At 36.9% G+C, this 17,377-nt stretch overlaps 1 protein-coding gene across 6 annotated transcripts in view; it reads left to right on the forward strand.

The window, feature by feature from the left end:
* The window catches only part of DPP8 (dipeptidyl peptidase 8), a 59,353-nt gene that overhangs the window by 29,419 nt on the left and 12,557 nt on the right, over positions 1-17,377 (forward strand). For all 6 annotated transcript variants that reach the window (XR_004383539.1, XM_032864684.1, XM_032864687.1 and 3 more), the window contains 10 exons: positions 558-668; positions 2,273-2,401; positions 2,979-3,040; positions 5,103-5,203; positions 5,892-6,069; positions 6,895-7,054; positions 10,777-10,856; positions 14,045-14,197; positions 14,673-14,808; positions 16,100-16,245. Coding sequence is in view for 5 of the 6 variants with exons in the window: in XM_032864684.1 (XP_032720575.1) it covers positions 558-668; positions 2,273-2,401; positions 2,979-3,040; positions 5,103-5,203; positions 5,892-6,069; positions 6,895-7,054; positions 10,777-10,856; positions 14,045-14,197; positions 14,673-14,808; positions 16,100-16,245 (1,256 nt within the window). In the remaining variant the exon portion in view is untranslated. The remainder of the gene's footprint in view (positions 1-557; positions 669-2,272; positions 2,402-2,978; positions 3,041-5,102; positions 5,204-5,891; positions 6,070-6,894; positions 7,055-10,776; positions 10,857-14,044; positions 14,198-14,672; positions 14,809-16,099; positions 16,246-17,377) is intronic.

A 17,377-nucleotide genomic window follows, 5' to 3' on the forward strand; every position in this document is an offset into this window, starting at 1 on the left:
AGTCTTAACTGACTGAGCCAGCTAGGCATCCTGGGAGGGTTATTTTTAAAGCAAAGTTCCCTTCAAACTATTTACTGGAAAGTGTAAAACAGATAAAAGTTGACTGCAGGAAGGGGAGAGAGGAAGAAGGATGAAGATTACATGTTGTGTAAGACCCATTCTAGGTCTAAAGTTGGACTTCTCTGGGTATCCTTTTTTTCCATGATGCTAGTAGCTAAATGGGGGAAATAATAACTGACTTTTATGGAGCACGTATTTTGGTTCAGGCTTTGTTCTAAGTGCTTTATGTGAATTAACTCACTTAACCCTAACGATTCTTATTCCCATTTACAAATGAGACACTTCAGTGGAATGAGGTTGGTTGATTTGCACAAGTTCAGTCGGTCAGATGGTGCTCAGATTTATATCCAGTCCATTTGGCTCCAGACTTCCCCACAATACTACAGCTGCATTTCATTATGCATGCAGATTTCATTCAGCATGCAAATCATTGTGCTTAATACCTATCAAAAGTTAGAGAACTTCCTGTGATAATTTTGCTATTTATATTTGTCTAGAGCTAGCCAACATGGAAGAAGATCCCAGATCAGCTGGAGTTGCTACCTTTGTTCTTCAAGAAGAATTTGATAGATATTCTGGCTACTGGTGGTGTCCAGAAGCTGAAACAAGTAAGGGGGTTCAAAATAATAGAACTAAAATATTATGAGATTCAGCTGCCAGTTAAGTGCTCAGATGCTAAGTCCTGAATAGTAGATTATGAAGTCATGAAGATTGGATCCTATCAGTATTTATTTAAAATATATAGGTTATATCCCACTATAATTAATTCTAATAAAAATAAAAAAGTAATTGCATTAATGCCTTTGGTTTTTAACTCTTTTTGCCAGTCTTTCATGTAGAGGCTGGTCTTAGTGGCAATATTGGTGACAAAAAGAAAATACTATACCCAATGCGTTGCTGTAAAAACGTAGGATTGACTGGAATGCATAAATGTACGGCCAAATTAGTGTATGAATGGATCAGGAAAAGGGCACAAATTCCTCCCTTTGCTGGATGAATTCACAAGTATTTTATCGCCTGTGAAACAGCTTTCTCTGAAGATCCAGTTAGAAATTTGCTTTACATTCCAGCCTAATATTTTGTACATATATTGTATACAAAAACTAAAAACAAATCTTATGAAGCAATACTTACCTGTATGTGTAATGCACTCTGATATTGTATATTTTTTGTTCACTGTATATTTAAATGCTTGTTATTACCCATTAATAGATTTCATGACATAATAATGGATTGCAGCTATCATTTTTGTTTTTTTAAGTAAGCTCTTTGCCCAAAGTGGGCTTGAATTCACAACCCCGAGATCAAGAGTTGCTCACTTTTCTCACTGAGTGCCTTAGCAGCTCCTATTTTGAACATTTCTCTGAGGGACCATGAAAAATACTTATTTTTAAGCCATGTCTTAGATTTGGACATTCAGTTTTAAGATGCAAAATGTTTTGCCATAACTGTGTTTGTTAGAACAAGATTCTAACATGAATTAGAGAAACCATAAAAAGAAAGCTATATTCTGTTTAACTAGCATTTATATTCAGGGTGTCTGGGTGGCGCAGTTGGATGGGTGTCCGACTCTTTATTTCAGCTCAGGTCCTGGTGTCGGGGTCATGGAATTGAGCCCCACATCTGCTCTCACAGAGTCTCTTTGTGGCTCTCTTCCCCTCTCCTTCTGCCTCTCTCCCCTGCTCTTTCTCTTTCTCTCAAATAAATAAATAAATAAAATATTTTTTAAAATAGCATTTATTTTGTTACAGGAAATATTATAAATATAATCGAGTAATTTATTTTTCAACAAGGAATGCATTTTAAGGTATGCATGGACTGAAGTCCTTGGTGTGTTTCCCCTGTTAAATATGTATAGGTACAGGGGCATCTGGCTGACTCAGTCAGTAGGGTATGTGACTCTTGAACTCCAGGTCATGAGTTCAAGCCCCATGATGGGTGTGGACTACTTAAATTAAAACAACAACCACCACTCCCCCAAAATATATAATTATCTTTAGGTTTTACCTTTCTTTAATGAGCAAAAGTGATTTAGTAGTAACTCACCTTCCTAGTGCAAAGACTAGTGAGACTTTTATATACAAAAGGCAGTGTTTTTTATACATAAATTATTTTTCACTATGGGAAATATACTACTAGAGGGAGTGGTCAGTTATGATTACTCTCTGAAATAATTCTTCTGAATTTTCAATATTTAAATTCCTTTTAAAAGCTCCCAGTGGCAGCAAAATTCTAAGAATTCTATATGAAGAAAATGATGAATCTGAGGTGGAAATTATTCATGTTACATCCCCTATGTTGGAAACAAGGAGGGCAGATTCATTCCGTTATCCTAAAACAGGTACTATATTCCATTGACATTTATATTCACTCATTTCTACTTTCCAAACAAGATTCTCTCTGTAGTCATCCAAAGGTATGGCCAAATTAGTCATTTACAACCTTCGTAAAGATAGATTATTCATTAAAGTGTCACCACTTAATCACAGGCTGATCTTATTTAATTCTTTTCAAAGGTTTGTAAGTGCGCAAAGCTGGTTACTTCAAGAATGAAAAAAGAGGAGTTTTTGCTAGGAAACAAAGATTTTTTTTTTTCTTTAAGGAAACAGATTTTTAAGGGATTATGTTCTTAATAAGTCTGATTTTTTTCTATTTTGCTGTTTACATGTCAATTACAAAATTATATAGAATTTCTCTTATTTATTTTGTATTGACTCTTGATGTTTTCAAGTATATATATATTTTTTTGATACCTATGTTGAGAATTATGAATTTGAATTGAAGTTCTGAGATTCTTACACAGTAAGACCCTGACTCTGCAATATTCCTGACTTAACTAAAGTATGAAGGGGATTGATCTGGCAAAATTAGTTTGAATAATTTTGATTATGGATTATTATTCATGTCTCTTTCTAAAGGCACAGCAAATCCAAAAGTCACCTTTAAGATGTCAGAAATAATGATTGATGCTGAAGGAAGGGTAAGTATAAAATGCCAAGTTGACTTTTTGTGTCAGTCTAGTAGATATCTTAGATACACTTTTTAATTTTTTAAACCCATTTAACTTGCTGAGATATCTGTGAACCATGCTTTGGAAACTTTTTGCTGGTTCCCGAGATAGGAATATAGGGATATGCATATTTACCACTCCTTTCTAAAGGTTTTTCCTCTTTGCCATTGTTAATTTTCCAGATCAGTATTTAAAAGATGGCATTCATTGACTAGTGACTCACCTGTGTTGGATGTCCCACATTTCCCTTGTATTGCTGCTTTACATTTGGATAGTCAAATGCTTATAAGCTGAATGCACACAAGATTAATTAAAAAACAGTCTAGGTGGCTCAGTCTTAAATTTTTTTTAAGATTTTATTTGTTTGACAGAGAGACAGTGAGAGAGGGAACACAAGTGCGGGGGAGTGGGAGAGGGAGAAGCAGGCTCTCCGCCGAGAAGGGAGCCTGATGCGGGGCTCAATCCCAGGACCCTGGGATCGTGACCTGAGCCAAAGGCAGACACAACAGCGGAGCCCCCCAGGCACCCTTAAGCATCTAACTCTTGATACCAGATCAGGTCCCACGCTGAGCTCCATGCTAGGTGTGGAACCTCATTAAAAAACAAAACAAAAACCCAGTCTTCTCTGCTAGACTTTAACAGCTTTATTGAGAGATAAGTCACATATAATACAGTTCACTCGTTTAAAGTTTTGAATGGTTTTTAGTATATTCACAGAATTGTATAGCCATCACCACAGTCGAATTTAGAACATTTTCATCATTTCATTTCATCATTTCATCATTCAACATTTCAGGAGAAACTCCACATCCTTTAATCATCACCTTCCAACCTTCCTGTGTCCCTTGGCACTGGGCAACCATTGATCTACTTTCTGTCTATAGATTTGTCTATTCTGGATACTTCATATAAGTGGTATCATACAGTATCTAGTCTGGTTTCTTTCACTTAGCATCATGTCTTCAAGCTCCATCTATGTTGCACCATGTATCAGCACTATCTTTCTTTTTTTTTTAAGTTTGTGTTAATTTAATCCCTGCACCCAACATGGGGCCCGAGATCAAGGGTCACATGCTCTTCCGACTAAGCCAGCCAGGCGCCCCAGCACTTCTTGCTTTTTATCACCCAGTAATATTCCACTGTATGGCTACACCACATTTTATTTACCTGCTTACCAGTTATAATTAGGGTGTTCCACCTTTTGGCTGTTGTGAATAATGCAACCATGAACCTGTGTGTGTGTTTTCACTTCTCTTGATAGATACCGAGAAGTGGAATTTTTCAGTCATGTGATAGCTACATGTTTATTTAACCTTTTGAGGAACTGCCAGACTGTTTACCCAAAGTGGTTATACTATTTTACATTTCCATTGTGTGAGGTTTCCAATCTCTGCATCCTCATCAACACTTCTGTTGTTTGTCGTATTTATTAAAGCCATCCTAGTAAGCTTGAAGTTGTATCTCATTGTGATTTTGACTTAAATTTTCCTGATGGCTAATGACATTGAGCATCTTCTCATGTGCTTATTGGCCATTTGTATATCTTCCTTGGAGAACTATCTGTTCAGATACTTTGCCCTTTTTTTTTAAACTTACTTTTTGTGTTGGCTAGATTTTTAAAGGGAAAAGTTGCCATTTCACTAATATATTACACAAATCATATTTAGGCTAAAATGTTGGGAACTAGGGATTATTATTTTTCTTTGGTACTAGAGTCTAAATAAAGTGATTAAAACTTGTTTTTACCAGTTATTAGTAAGGGCTCTGTTAGTATATATAAACTCATGGGAAAAGACTTTTAGACTGTACTGATTCTTGTGCTTAGAACTTTTTTAGACATGAAGAGCACACCAATGTAGGTAACCCAAAACTTAACTGCTGGTTTTGCTATATCTCTCATGCCTTTTTAAATACCTAAGTCTGAAAAAATGTCATGCTGTTAAAGATAATGATTAAGGTAGACTAGTAAGCTAAGCTAGTTACTGATGTAAGTCTTCTGTAACTTGATTCCTTTTTTTTTCTTTTTTAATAGATTATCGATGTCATAGATAAGGAACTAATTCAACCTTTTGAGATTCTGTTTGAAGGAGTTGAATATATTGCCAGAGCTGGATGGACTCCAGAGGGAAAATAGTGCGTATGTTAAATTGTCACTCTTTTACAAGTGATTTAGAATCCAGAGCTTTAGAAATGTTTGTTACTAGGCCTGTCCTTCAGTTGAAGATGCCTTCACATGTAAATTTGCAGAGTAGTTACTTCTGCATAGGGAATTTCTCCTGAGCTAAGTGAGCTTGCAGACTTGTAATCTTGTAAGCATAGGAGCATTGCGTTTTCATTCTGTCTCTTACATAGCCAGTCATGGTTTCAGTACTTTCTGTCGTTAAATTGCATGACCCTAGGGCTCACATGTAAGGACGTCTGTATTTTGTTATTATATAATTTAAGCAAAATTTTTGTAGATTTTATGTGAAGGTGATTATATATAGTTCCTAAGGTAGACAATAGGAGTTTCACAAGACTGCCAGTTGTTGACACTAAGGGGAGAAAACAATGTCATAGATCATATGTGGTTTTAGGAGTTTAAAGACAACCACTTTTAAAAAACTCTACTCAAGCCTAACTGTAAAAAATAAGTATAGAAAAAGCTAATATTTTTAATTAGCCATTTGTAAGTGATAATTTAACATCTACTAAAGCAGTTCTTTAATTGTGATTACAGAAATAACGGATGGGTACTAGAGGAGAGAGTAGGGGAATATTCATTTTCTGAGAGATGGCTTTATTTTTGGTGCTTTTTTGTTTGTTTGTTTTGTTTAAATAGTGCTTGGTCCATTCTACTAGATCGCTCCCAAACTCGCCTACAGATAGTGTTGATCTCACCTGAATTATTTATCCCAGTAGAAGATGATGCCATGGAAAGACAGAGACTCATCGAGTCGGTGCCTGACTCTGTGACGCCACTAATTATCTATGAAGAAACCACAGACATCTGGATAAATGTATGTATGCTTTCCTGTACTTGGTTATATATTTTCTCAGAATGCTAAAGCAAGTGAAGTTTTATAGCAAACTATCAAAATGAATCTTTTAAATTCAGAGTAACCATGAATATTATTTGCTTAGTTTGAACATTGTAAATCAAAATATTTGTAGATAGAAAGAGGTCACTGAAATGATGTCTCCCGGCTACAAATTTTCTCTTGTTCCCGGACACATCAGGTATTGAAAAACAGCCTCATTAGTGTCTCTGAGGAGGACCTGAGTGGAAATATAGAAGAGATTTTCTCTTTTAAGTTGGCAAACTATACCAAAATTTACCAGTTGGGAGTGAGTTTATCATTTTCCAAGTTAGTGGAAAAAACTTAAACAAGATACAAAATAAATGAAGCCAGATCACTTCTTGGCTGAGTACAGGCTTTATATGATTCACCCTTCAACTTTTACAGTATTTCTCTTTGGAAAAGAAAAGTCATAAAATTTTGGATAAGAATTAGATTCTGTAATAAGATTTATATCATTAAACCTCATGCCATATTTCAAAGGATTATAGAGATGATGAGTAAGAAAAAACTTTTGGTCATATTTTTCTTTTTTCACCATTTGGGAACGTTTATTTCTCAGTGATGAAGTCTGTGACTAAAGTGAGATAAATCTGAAAGGACAAGACAGAATCTATATTGTAAATATACAGTACCCCTAGCACTGACAGTTATTTATGTTTCAGAATGTATTTATCAATTAATTCTTCTTTCCCTAGCTTAATTGAATTGTTTATGTAGTATTTTCATTAATGTGTATAGTAAATTAAGCTATTCATTTTACAGATCCATGACATCTTTCATGTTTTTCCCCAAAGTCATGAAGATGAAATTGAATTTATTTTTGCCTCTGAATGCAAAACAGGTTTCCGTCATTTATACAAAATCACATCCATTTTAAAGGAGAGCAAATACAAACGATCCAGTGGTGGGCTGCCTGCCCCAAGTAAGAAGTCCTTTCTTGTTTCGAAAATACATCTGTATGTTGGGGGCAGAAAGTGGGAGGGGCAGGATAATATAATGCCTCTTTTGTATACTTTATATACTTTATAAGCATCAGTACTTTGCTTCATTAAACTTAATATGTAAGTGAAGCTAAAGTATAAATACATATGTGAAATTACAGGACAGTGTTCTTGATGGCTATATAAGAAACTATTGAATAATCTCTGGGAATGGAATTACTTAGTTTTGCTTTCTACTTTTGCCTTGACTGTAATTTTTAATTTGCTTAAAGTGAGCCGAAGTCATATTTAGACTGAAAAGGCTGTTTTTAAAATGTTATTTAGTTATTAGATATTTTTACCTCCTACTTTTTGTTTTTGGTTTTTACATACTGTGGGTTTTTTTAAGATTACTTATTAATGAGAGAGAGTGAGAGAGAGCAGCATTGTGAGGCAGAGAGCACGAGTCAGGGAGAGGAGCAGAGGAAGAGGGAGAAGCAGCCTCCCCTCCGCTGAGTAGGGAGCCCAACATGGGGCTCCATCCCAGGACACTGAGATCATGACCTGAGCAGAAATCAAAAGTCAACTGCTTAACTGACTGAGCCACCCAGGCGCCCCTCCTTTTTTTTTTTTTTTTCCCCAATACTGTCTGCATCTACACTGAAGCTAAAAGGGTTATAGCTCTTCAGAGTGATATAATTATGTTGTCCAATTATGTTGTTGACCATTAAATATGATGTCAGCTGGAGTTAATTTCTCTCTAAAAAGTGATGGTTGTCCTTCTGGGAAATATAATACAGAATGGATATGTAAGCCTAGAAAAAGTGAAATGGTATATCTAATAGTTCTCCTGTTTTTGCTTTTGTTTTTTAATTTAGTTACAGTTTTCTACTTGATTTTTTTAAAGATTTTATTTATTTTTAAAGATTTATTTATTTTTAAAGATTTTATTTATTTATTTGTTAGAGAGAGAGAGCGTGAGCACAGGCAGACAAGAGTCATAGGCAGAGGCAGAGGGAGAAGCAGGCTCCCCGCCAAGCAAGGAATACATTTTGGCTATTGTGACTAACGCTGCTATGAGCATGGGTGCACAGATACCTGTTTTAAGACCCTGCTTTCAGTTCTTTTGGGTGTATACCCAGAAGTGAAATTACTAGATCAAGTGGCAGTTCTATTTTTAATATTTTGGGAAACCACCATACTCTTTTCTGTGGCAGCTGCACCATTTTACATTCCCATTTAGCAGTGCACAAGGGCTCCAGTTCATCAGCATCCTTGCCAACACCTGTTATTTTTCTGTGTGGTATGTTTGTTTGTGTGTTTGTTTGGATATAGCCATCCTAGTGAAGTGGTATGAAGTGGTATGTCATTGTGCCTTTGATTTGCATTTCCGTAATGACTAGTAACATTGTGCATCTTTTCATGTGTCATTATCCATTTCTATATCTTCTTTGGAGAAATGTCTTTGAATCCTTCGCCAACTTTGCAAACTTTGCAAAAACTTTACGTGTTTTTCTCAACAAGGCCTTTTAAATATCATCCTTATTTGGGAAACATGAGCTACATCTTAGGACTAACAAAATAAATACTGCCTATGACTCTGTTCCTTTCCTCAGCCTAATTTTTTTAAGGCAGACTGGATCTTGTATATCCAAGGCAAAGAATTTCTTCCTTGAGAGCCTTAGTTTAACTTGACCCTTAGTGTGACATTGCCCTTACCAGCTCCTCTATTGTTGATAAATTAAATTCACTTAAGAAATTCCAGAAATTTTAGTGCATGAGCAGCAGGGAAGGAGGAGAATCAGACTCCCCACTGAGCAGGGAACCCAATGCAGGACTTGCTCCCAGGACCCTGGGATCGTGACCTGAGCCGAAGGGAGACGCTTAACCAACTGAGCCACCCAGGCACCCTCCAGAAATTTTAGTGATGAAGACGGGTCAAAGAGCTGTGAATAGTAATTAATTAACTAAAACAGTATTTGGGGAACAGTAATAAAATGTTGGTTACTTAAAATTTTATAATTTAAAATTTGAAGAATGTAGGAAGTTAACATTCATCTCTAAAGCCTGGCCTCTTTGTTCCCTCTCAGTGTCTCTTTCTGGGCCTCTCAGTTTATGTACCTCTTCTTTCCCTTCCGCTCCTTTCTTCTTAGACTTTCTTGCTCTAAATCTTCCTTTTTCCTTGATACCACTTCATCTTCTCTTCCCTCTTCTTCCTCAAGTGGCTATAATGTGAAACAATTAGTACTTGTTTCATATATATATCAAATAATAATTATATATATATATATATACATATACATATATATATATATATATATATATTTCCTGGACATAAAATTTAAAGTACTAAGTCGAATTTTTGTGTCTAAGAAAAAATAAATCAACTTCTTTAACCTTACAGGGACCTAGTTAAGACTCCCATACCATCTCACCATCTCACTATCTCAGCCTGTCCCTGTCTATCTCTTCCCACAATGCTACTAGGCAAAGAGAAATGGTTTCCATTTTTTAACCTCCTGCTTCGGCCACCAGCCACCGAGAGAGTTGTCTTTACCCAGACAGAATCTCTTAAAGACAAATGGGGCTTGTTGGCATTTACCATGGTAATACCCAGTTTATTTTTGGCAGATGAGGAACAATTGTATAAAAATTTTTCTTTTGTGGCTTTTTAAGTAGTTTGTTGCATTTCTAGAGAAAATGCCTTGTCAACCCATTAGACTTCTAGGTCTAGGAATACAGTTGCTTTTGAGTTCTCTTCTCGCTTTGCCATCAGAATCTATTTTGCTGGGGATCCTGGGTGGCTCAGTGGGTTGGGGGCTCCTGGGTGGCTCAGTGGGTTAGGGGCTCTGCCTTCGGCTCAGGTCATGATCCCAGGGTCCTGGGATCGAGCCCCACATTGGGCTCTCTGCTCGGCGGTGAGCCTGCTTCCCCCTCTCTCTTTCTGCCTGCATCTCTGCCTGCTTGTGATCTCTGTCAAATAAATAAATAAAATCTTAAAAGAAAAAAGAGGCTATTTTGCTGTTTTTACTGGATTTACAGGGATCCTTCTACCATTATTCCATTGTATTATGAAGACTCATAACTTGGAATTTTTTTATCTATAGACTTTTTTTAAAGTAAGGTGAAATTCACATAACACTAAATTAACCAGTTTAGAATAAACATTTTAAACAAGCATTTTATTTTTTTTTTAGAGATTTCTTTATTTATGGTTGGGGAGGGACCAAGGGGGAGAGGGAGAGAGAGAATCTCAAGCCGACTCCCCACTGAGTGTGGAGCCTGTCTTGGGGCTCAGTCTCACAGCCATGAGATCATGACCTGAGCTGAAATCAAGAGTCTGAGGCTTAGCCAAATGAGCAACCCAGGCAACCCTTGAACAAACATTTTTAAATGAATAGTGGCAGGGTACCTGCCTGGCTTAGGTGGTGGAGCATATGACTCTTGATGTCAGTGTCTTGAGTTCAAGCCTCACGTTGGGCGTAGAGATTACTTTTTTATGAAAATTAAAACATTAAGAAAAATAAGATGAACAGTGGCATTTAGTACATTCCTACTGTTGTGCGGTCACCACCTATGTCTCGTTTCAAAACATTTTCATTATCCCAGATATAACTTGTTTAACGTACTTTTGGAGAAAAGAGTTTTAGAGTCATATTCTTTGTTGTTTCATTTGCTTATAGTATGATACAGAGTGCTGAATGATAACTATGTTTATCTTTAGGTGATTTCAAGTGTCCTGTCAAAGAGGAAATAGCAATTACCAGTGGTGAATGGGAAGTTCTTGGCCGGCATGGATCTAACGTATGCTCTTTTATTTTCCTGATATGTTTGGTCAACATTTGCTGTGTTTATGCAGTACAAAAAAGCTGTAGTACAACTTCTTATGACCCCAGTGTTTTGACAATATTAAGTTAGGGCCTAGAAGAACTCAAGTTTTAGAAAGGAATAATCTTAGTTTAAATGATAAATCACCCATTTTATAGCCCTGGTATTAGATGTGTTCTGGTTACTTAGGTTCACCATTTTCAAATATAGTGTTGCTACTTAATAAGGAAAGGGCTGGTCCATATTTTCTGAGTCTGCCAAAGTTGTGAGTTGAGATATTGTTTGGAAATTATTTTTGTATCTCTTTTGGATGGCTCATGTCATTTCTGCTTTAGAAATTGCATTTACTACTTCTGAGGTAGTGCTTCTCTTTCACTTACCTGTTTATCTTATCTCACAAGTTTAAAGTTTTATCCAGTACCTTCAAAGAGTGGTGGATATATATACAGAGTGCAGGTTGATATGGAAAAGGAGGAAAACCCACCCTCTTTCCTCTTAGCATGCAGCTTTCTTAGCAATTCAATGAATTCTAATTTTTTTTTCTTTGCCTTTTATAGTACCTTGTGTTTTGTTGGTACTTTCAGTTAGGTGGTCAGTTTCCTGAGAACTCTAAGAACTCCACCCTTTATGTGTTTGATACATTCAGTTAAATTGATGTATATGCTACCAGGATTTAGGGAAGGCCTTTGATTTCCTCAAACTGACTTGGAGATTTATTAAAGGATTATGTGTACTGGCTGCTATAGAAGTCACTTAGTCCCCAAGGTGGTAAAGGAGAAAAAGTGAAGATCTGGGTCTCAGGTTTGGTTTTGTTGGTAAAAACTTTAGAATATCACAAGTAACCATTAAGGTCTAATGTCCACTGAGAGTCTCACATGGCCTTCTGGTTATATATCCAAATATATCTTTTCTGTCTAAGGACCTTGGATGTTATTATCATTTGAGAACAATCTTACTGTGGATAATAAAAAATTATACTATTGTAAAGTTCCTGCTGTGTAATGGTTGGATAATACTGAGGGAACCCACAGAATTGTATTTACATAGATCAGAATCTTATTTAGTTTTCTTCTTTTTTTTTCGGTCATGCTTACTTATGTAATGTGTTTGTGTCTGTCTTTCTTACTCTTCCATATCCCCTCTATCCTGGCCTTGTTTTTTTTATATATATATATATATTATTTATTTATTTGACAGAGATCACAAGTAGGCAGAGAGGCAGGCAGAGAGAGAGGAGGAAGCGGGCTCCCTGCTAAGCAGAGAGCCCGATGTGGGGCTCGCTCCAAGGACCCTGGGATCATGACCAGAGCCGAAGGCAGAGGCTTTAACCCACTGAGCCACCCAAGTGCCCCTGGCCTTATTTTTTTTTTAAGTTACATTTTCCTCTGCTTTTGCCAGTGACCTTATTCCCACCCAAAGATTTTGAATGGCAATAATTGGGTAAAGCTTTGAGCCTTTTAAGCCCATGTTCTCCTCAGTGTTGGGGAGTGGTTCTCAAAGTATGGTCCTTGGACCAGCTGCACAGCCTAAGCATCACCTGGGAACATTTTAGAAACGTAAATTCTTGGGTCCACTCCAGACCCTCTGAATCAGAAATTCTGGTGGCAGAACCCAGCAGTTTGTTTAACAAACCTCTCAAGGTGATTCTGATACTTCTGTTTAATAAAAGTAGTCACATGAAGCAAAGAAAGAACCTTTAAATCAGGGGTGAGAAATTAACCAGTAATTTCTCCAGTTTTGAAAAGTCAGCTGCTAGGTCAAGAGCAGAACCTATCCTAACCATTTGCGCAGATTGACACATACCTGTGAAACTTCATGAATGTTTGTTCTGGCATTTCCTCTCCCTTGTATCCTTTCTGTATATGTCACTACTTAATCTCAACTGTGTTTCTTTCTATACCTGTGTGTGCTAAAATATAATTAATAATGAAGAAACAGTTTCTTGGAGAATATGTGGCATTTTAAAATACTTGCTTTTGGAAATGTATCTTTGTTTTTTTTGTTTTTTTTTAAGGTTTTATTTATTTATTTGACAGAGAGAAAGATCACAAGTAGGCAGAGAGGCAGGCAGAGAGAGAGAGGGGGAAGCAGGCTCCCTGCCGAGCAGAGAGCCTGATGCGGGGCTTGATCCCAGGACCCTGAGATCATGACCTGAGCTGAAGGCAGAGGCTTAACCCACTGAGCCACCCAGGCGCCCCGTATCTTTGTTTTCTTTGCTGTGTAAAAAAATTTGAATTTCATTAAACACTGTTTGAGTAGGCTGGTAGAAGATTTTTTAAAGGGACAATAAAAGTCATTTATTTAGACTCCTATAATTTGTGAAGAATATTAAATGACTTCAGCTGTGAGTTTACTTAATAGTTTCTTTGAGTTCTGAATGAAGACTTATAAGATTTTTTTTAAAGATTTTATTTATTTATTAGACCCAGAGAGATCACAAGTAGGCAGAGAGGCAGGCAGAGAGAGGGGGAAGCAGTCCCCCCGCCGAGCAGAGAGCCCGATGTGGGGCTCGATCCCAGGACCTGAGATCATGACCTGAGCCAAAAGCAGAGGCTCAACCCACTGAGCCACCCAGGTGCCCCAAGACTTAAAGATTTTATCCATACTTATTTATAAACTATACCAGTATTAAAATTGTAATTGAGTTCAGTTACTTCCCAGCCCAGTAGATAAAGTACTTTTGCAAGTTTGTAAAAAAAAAAAAAAAAAGAAAAACCAAAAAAGTATTGCCTAAGATAATACTGCACTGAAAAATATGCAGGATTCTAAAATTAGACTCTCTTACATATGCGTGAATGGTTGACCTAAGCTGCAATATAGGTATGTTTTTTCCCTATAAAGTGTTGTAATTTTAATGAAATAACTCTCGCATTTTAAGAAAAGCCCACATTTCAACCACATAGGAAACTAACAATAACATGCAATTCAAATGTCCTTTTTCCTTGTGGACAAAATCTATTCTTTGGTAAAAGTCATAAGCAAAATCAGCTCAGGTTTATTAACATTGGTGGCAAAATTTTTTAAGAGGCACAAGTCAAAGGGTAACTCAAATGATTCTAAATAAAATTGGGAATTGTTTGTTGAATTACTAGGCTGGCCAAGGTCCTGCTAGCACTGATTTTTCTATTGATTTTTTTTTTTTTTTTTTTTTTTTTTTTTAACAGATCCAGGTTGATGAAGTCAGGAAGCTGGTATATTTTGAAGGCACCAAGGACTCTCCTTTGGAACATCACCTATACGTGGTCAGTTATGTAAACCCTGGAGAGGTGACAAGGCTGACTGACCGTGGCTATTCCCACTCCTGCTGCATCAGCCAGGTATTAAGTCCCTGTTGGAAAAGAGTTTCCTATCATATAAAAACCTTCTCATGTCATACTCCTTTAGAATAATTTGAAAATCAGTGAAATTGGCCTGCTGAAGTCTGATCCTCTGAGGAAAAACTTTAAAAAGTCTACCTTTAAAAAAAAAAAATTATTTGTTTATTTGAGAGAAAGCCAGAGAGTGCACACAGCAAGCGGGGAGGGGCAGAGGAGAGTGAGAAGCAGGCTCTTGGCTGAGCAGGAAGCCCGATTGGGGCTCTCCCAGGACCCCGAGATCATGACCTGAGCCTAAGGCCAATGCTACAGCAACTGAACCACCCAGGCGCCCCTAAAAAGTCTACTCTTAACTTCAGCATTGTATATGGACATAAATGGTCCAACTCTAACCATACTCCTGCTCTAGCACCAGGACAGATGTAGCACCTTTTTTATTTTTCCATGGGGAAAAAATAATTGTTTCTCCTTTCTCTAGCATTGTGACTTCTTTATAAGTAAGTATAGTAACCAGAAGAACCCACACTGTGTGTCCCTTTACAAGCTGTCAAGTCCTGAAGATGACCCAACTTGCAAAACAAAGGAATTTTGGGCCACCATTTTGGATTCAGCAGGTACTCATTTTCCTGAACCCGATTTTATGCAGGATTAGTATATAAGTGCACTAAACCCATTTCATAGGTCCACATTTCTCAACTCTCACCACCACTTGGCCCAGAGCTTCTGAGTTCTGATTGATCCCAGCCTTCCTAGTCTATCAACCACCAGATAAGATGGGTTACCTCCCATTCCAAGCAAGAGCAGGTTTGGAAGGCCTTTTTGAAGTTTTTAAATTTCATTTTATTTTTTATTTAAGCAATCTTTACACCCATTGTGGATCAGGAGTCACACGCTCTTCGAACTGAGCCAGCCAGATGCCCCTGGAGGGCCTTTTTGAAAATAAGAATAAAATAGTCACAATATCAGCTAAGAAATGATTTGTTCACATGTTTGGGTAATTTCCCAGCTAAACAGATGAAGAAAATGTACATGGAACTAGTAAGACCGAGCAGGGAAGCTGCAGCTTTAGGGAATAACCAGCTGGTAGCTTTCTTAACTTTTTTAAGCACTTACAGTGGCCATTTTAATAAAAGATAGAACACTTGTTCTATAGGGAGTGAATAGCACTGTGAATTATCTATTTTTTAAATGCTTGATTTCTTAAACAAAAAATTTTATGTATCTTTAATCTAATTTTTCCCCAAATCCTTTTTCCTGTTAAGCATTTTCCCTCATGAATAGCTGCTGAGGTATTAAGAAACTAGGGCAAAACCACAAAACCACAATGGAACAAAACCGTGTTCCATTGTCCGCAGGTAGATTCGTAATATGGTGATGATCTCTGCTTAGACTGAGACATCATCCAGTGTACAGAGACTTAGGACAGGTCTGTATAGCTTTGTTAAACCAAATACTGATCATGACTTTCATTTTTTTCTGGGTCCTGGTTAGGCTTACTCTCTAGTGATCAGAAACAAATGTTTATTGAGCACCTGCTGTGAGCAAGTTAAACTGAGTTAAATTTGTGCTTCCAGTTTCTGGTCAGATATATGGCTTAACCATCATTAAGTTACACTGAACCAAGCACAAAGTGTTTGTATACTTCTGCATCTAAACACCTCCTAGGCTCTAAGGATTATTCAGATTATTGTGTATCTCTTTTTGAAATAATTTAATATATATGTTCATTTAATTTTCTTTCTTAAAGATAAATGTTCTTGAGTAATTTCTTATCACCTGTAAGGGGGATGGTCATTTATTTGTCGGGGCAGGGGGGGTTGTGGGATCATGGTTTCTTGTCCTTGCTCTCAGATTGCAGAGCTCCCATAAGAACTTTTATGTACTTTTTTTGTTATCTCCTCATAGGTCCTCTTCCTGACTACACCCCTCCAGAGATTTTCTCTTTTGAAAGTACTACTGGATTTACATTGTATGGGATGCTGTACAAACCTCATGATCTACAGCCTGGAAAGAAATACCCCACTGTGCTGTTCATATATGGTGGTCCTCAGGTGGGTGTATTTCCTTATTTTATTTTATTTTCACTCCAGTATAGTTAATATATACTGTTACATTAGTTTCAGATGTACAGTATAGTGATTCAGCAATTCTATACATCACCCAGTGCCCATCATTACAGCTGCACTCCTTAATCCCCATCATGCATTTCGCCTGTCCTCCCACCCACCTTTGAGGTGGGCATATTTGTATATATACGTGTGAGTGTGTTTAGGTGATTTGTTTTTTAAATGTCTAGTCTGTTCAAGTTAAGAGCATTGTTGGGCCTCTGCTGTTATTGACTTTGGCTTGTGTTCTAATTCCTGTTTAGAAGTTGGGTTTTGTTACATGTCTAATTTATAAAGCAGTGTCAGTTTCTTAATTTACATTAGGACCGTAACTGTCATGGGGAATGGAATATTCATGTCAGCAGATAAATACGTTACCTTTTATGTAGAGAAGAAACTTGTTTGGGAAGTGAGATTAAGTAGTTAACTGTCTTGGTAAATAAAAAGAGTTTTAATAGATGTTTTCAGAAGCCTTGGTAGCCTGATGAATTCCCCTCTTCATTCTAAGTTTGTATCTCTCAAGCAGACCAGAATACTTTTACCATCTAGGTAAGGCAAGTGCTACAGTACCATTCAGCATTTTAAGAAATTTACACCTGAATTTTCCTTTTTCTTGATTAAATATTAGCATGTGAATATTAAGTAAATCCTGTTGACTATCAGAGTAAGGTATTTGGGGTACGTGCATTGGTTAATTGACACTTTTAAAAAATGTTTATTGATTATATTATCTTACTGTTGGGCCCTTAAAGAAATAGAATATAGTTATCCTGTTTTTATAATGCAGCTCTTACCTCCATAAATATCCTTTATAATTATATCCAGTTAATCAATATCTGGAAAGGTATCTGGATGCTAAGACATCCAAAAAGTAGGGACCCCTGGCTGGCTCAGTCAGCAGAGCACGTGACTATTGATCTTGGGGTCATGAGTTCACGCCCCACTTTGGTAGTACTTTAAAAATAGAAAAAAAAAAGAAAAAGACATACAAAAAATAACATAAAAGCAAAATAACTGCATAAGCCACAAAATCTCAGCAATGACAATCATAGATCAAGTTAAATCACTTTGCCATCGT

The sequence above is a fragment of the Lontra canadensis genome, unplaced genomic scaffold (assembly GCF_010015895.1).
Source record: "Lontra canadensis isolate GAN:19392208 unplaced genomic scaffold, GSC_riverotter_1.0 scaffold28, whole genome shotgun sequence".
NCBI classification, from domain to species: domain Eukaryota; kingdom Metazoa; phylum Chordata; class Mammalia; order Carnivora; family Mustelidae; genus Lontra; species Lontra canadensis.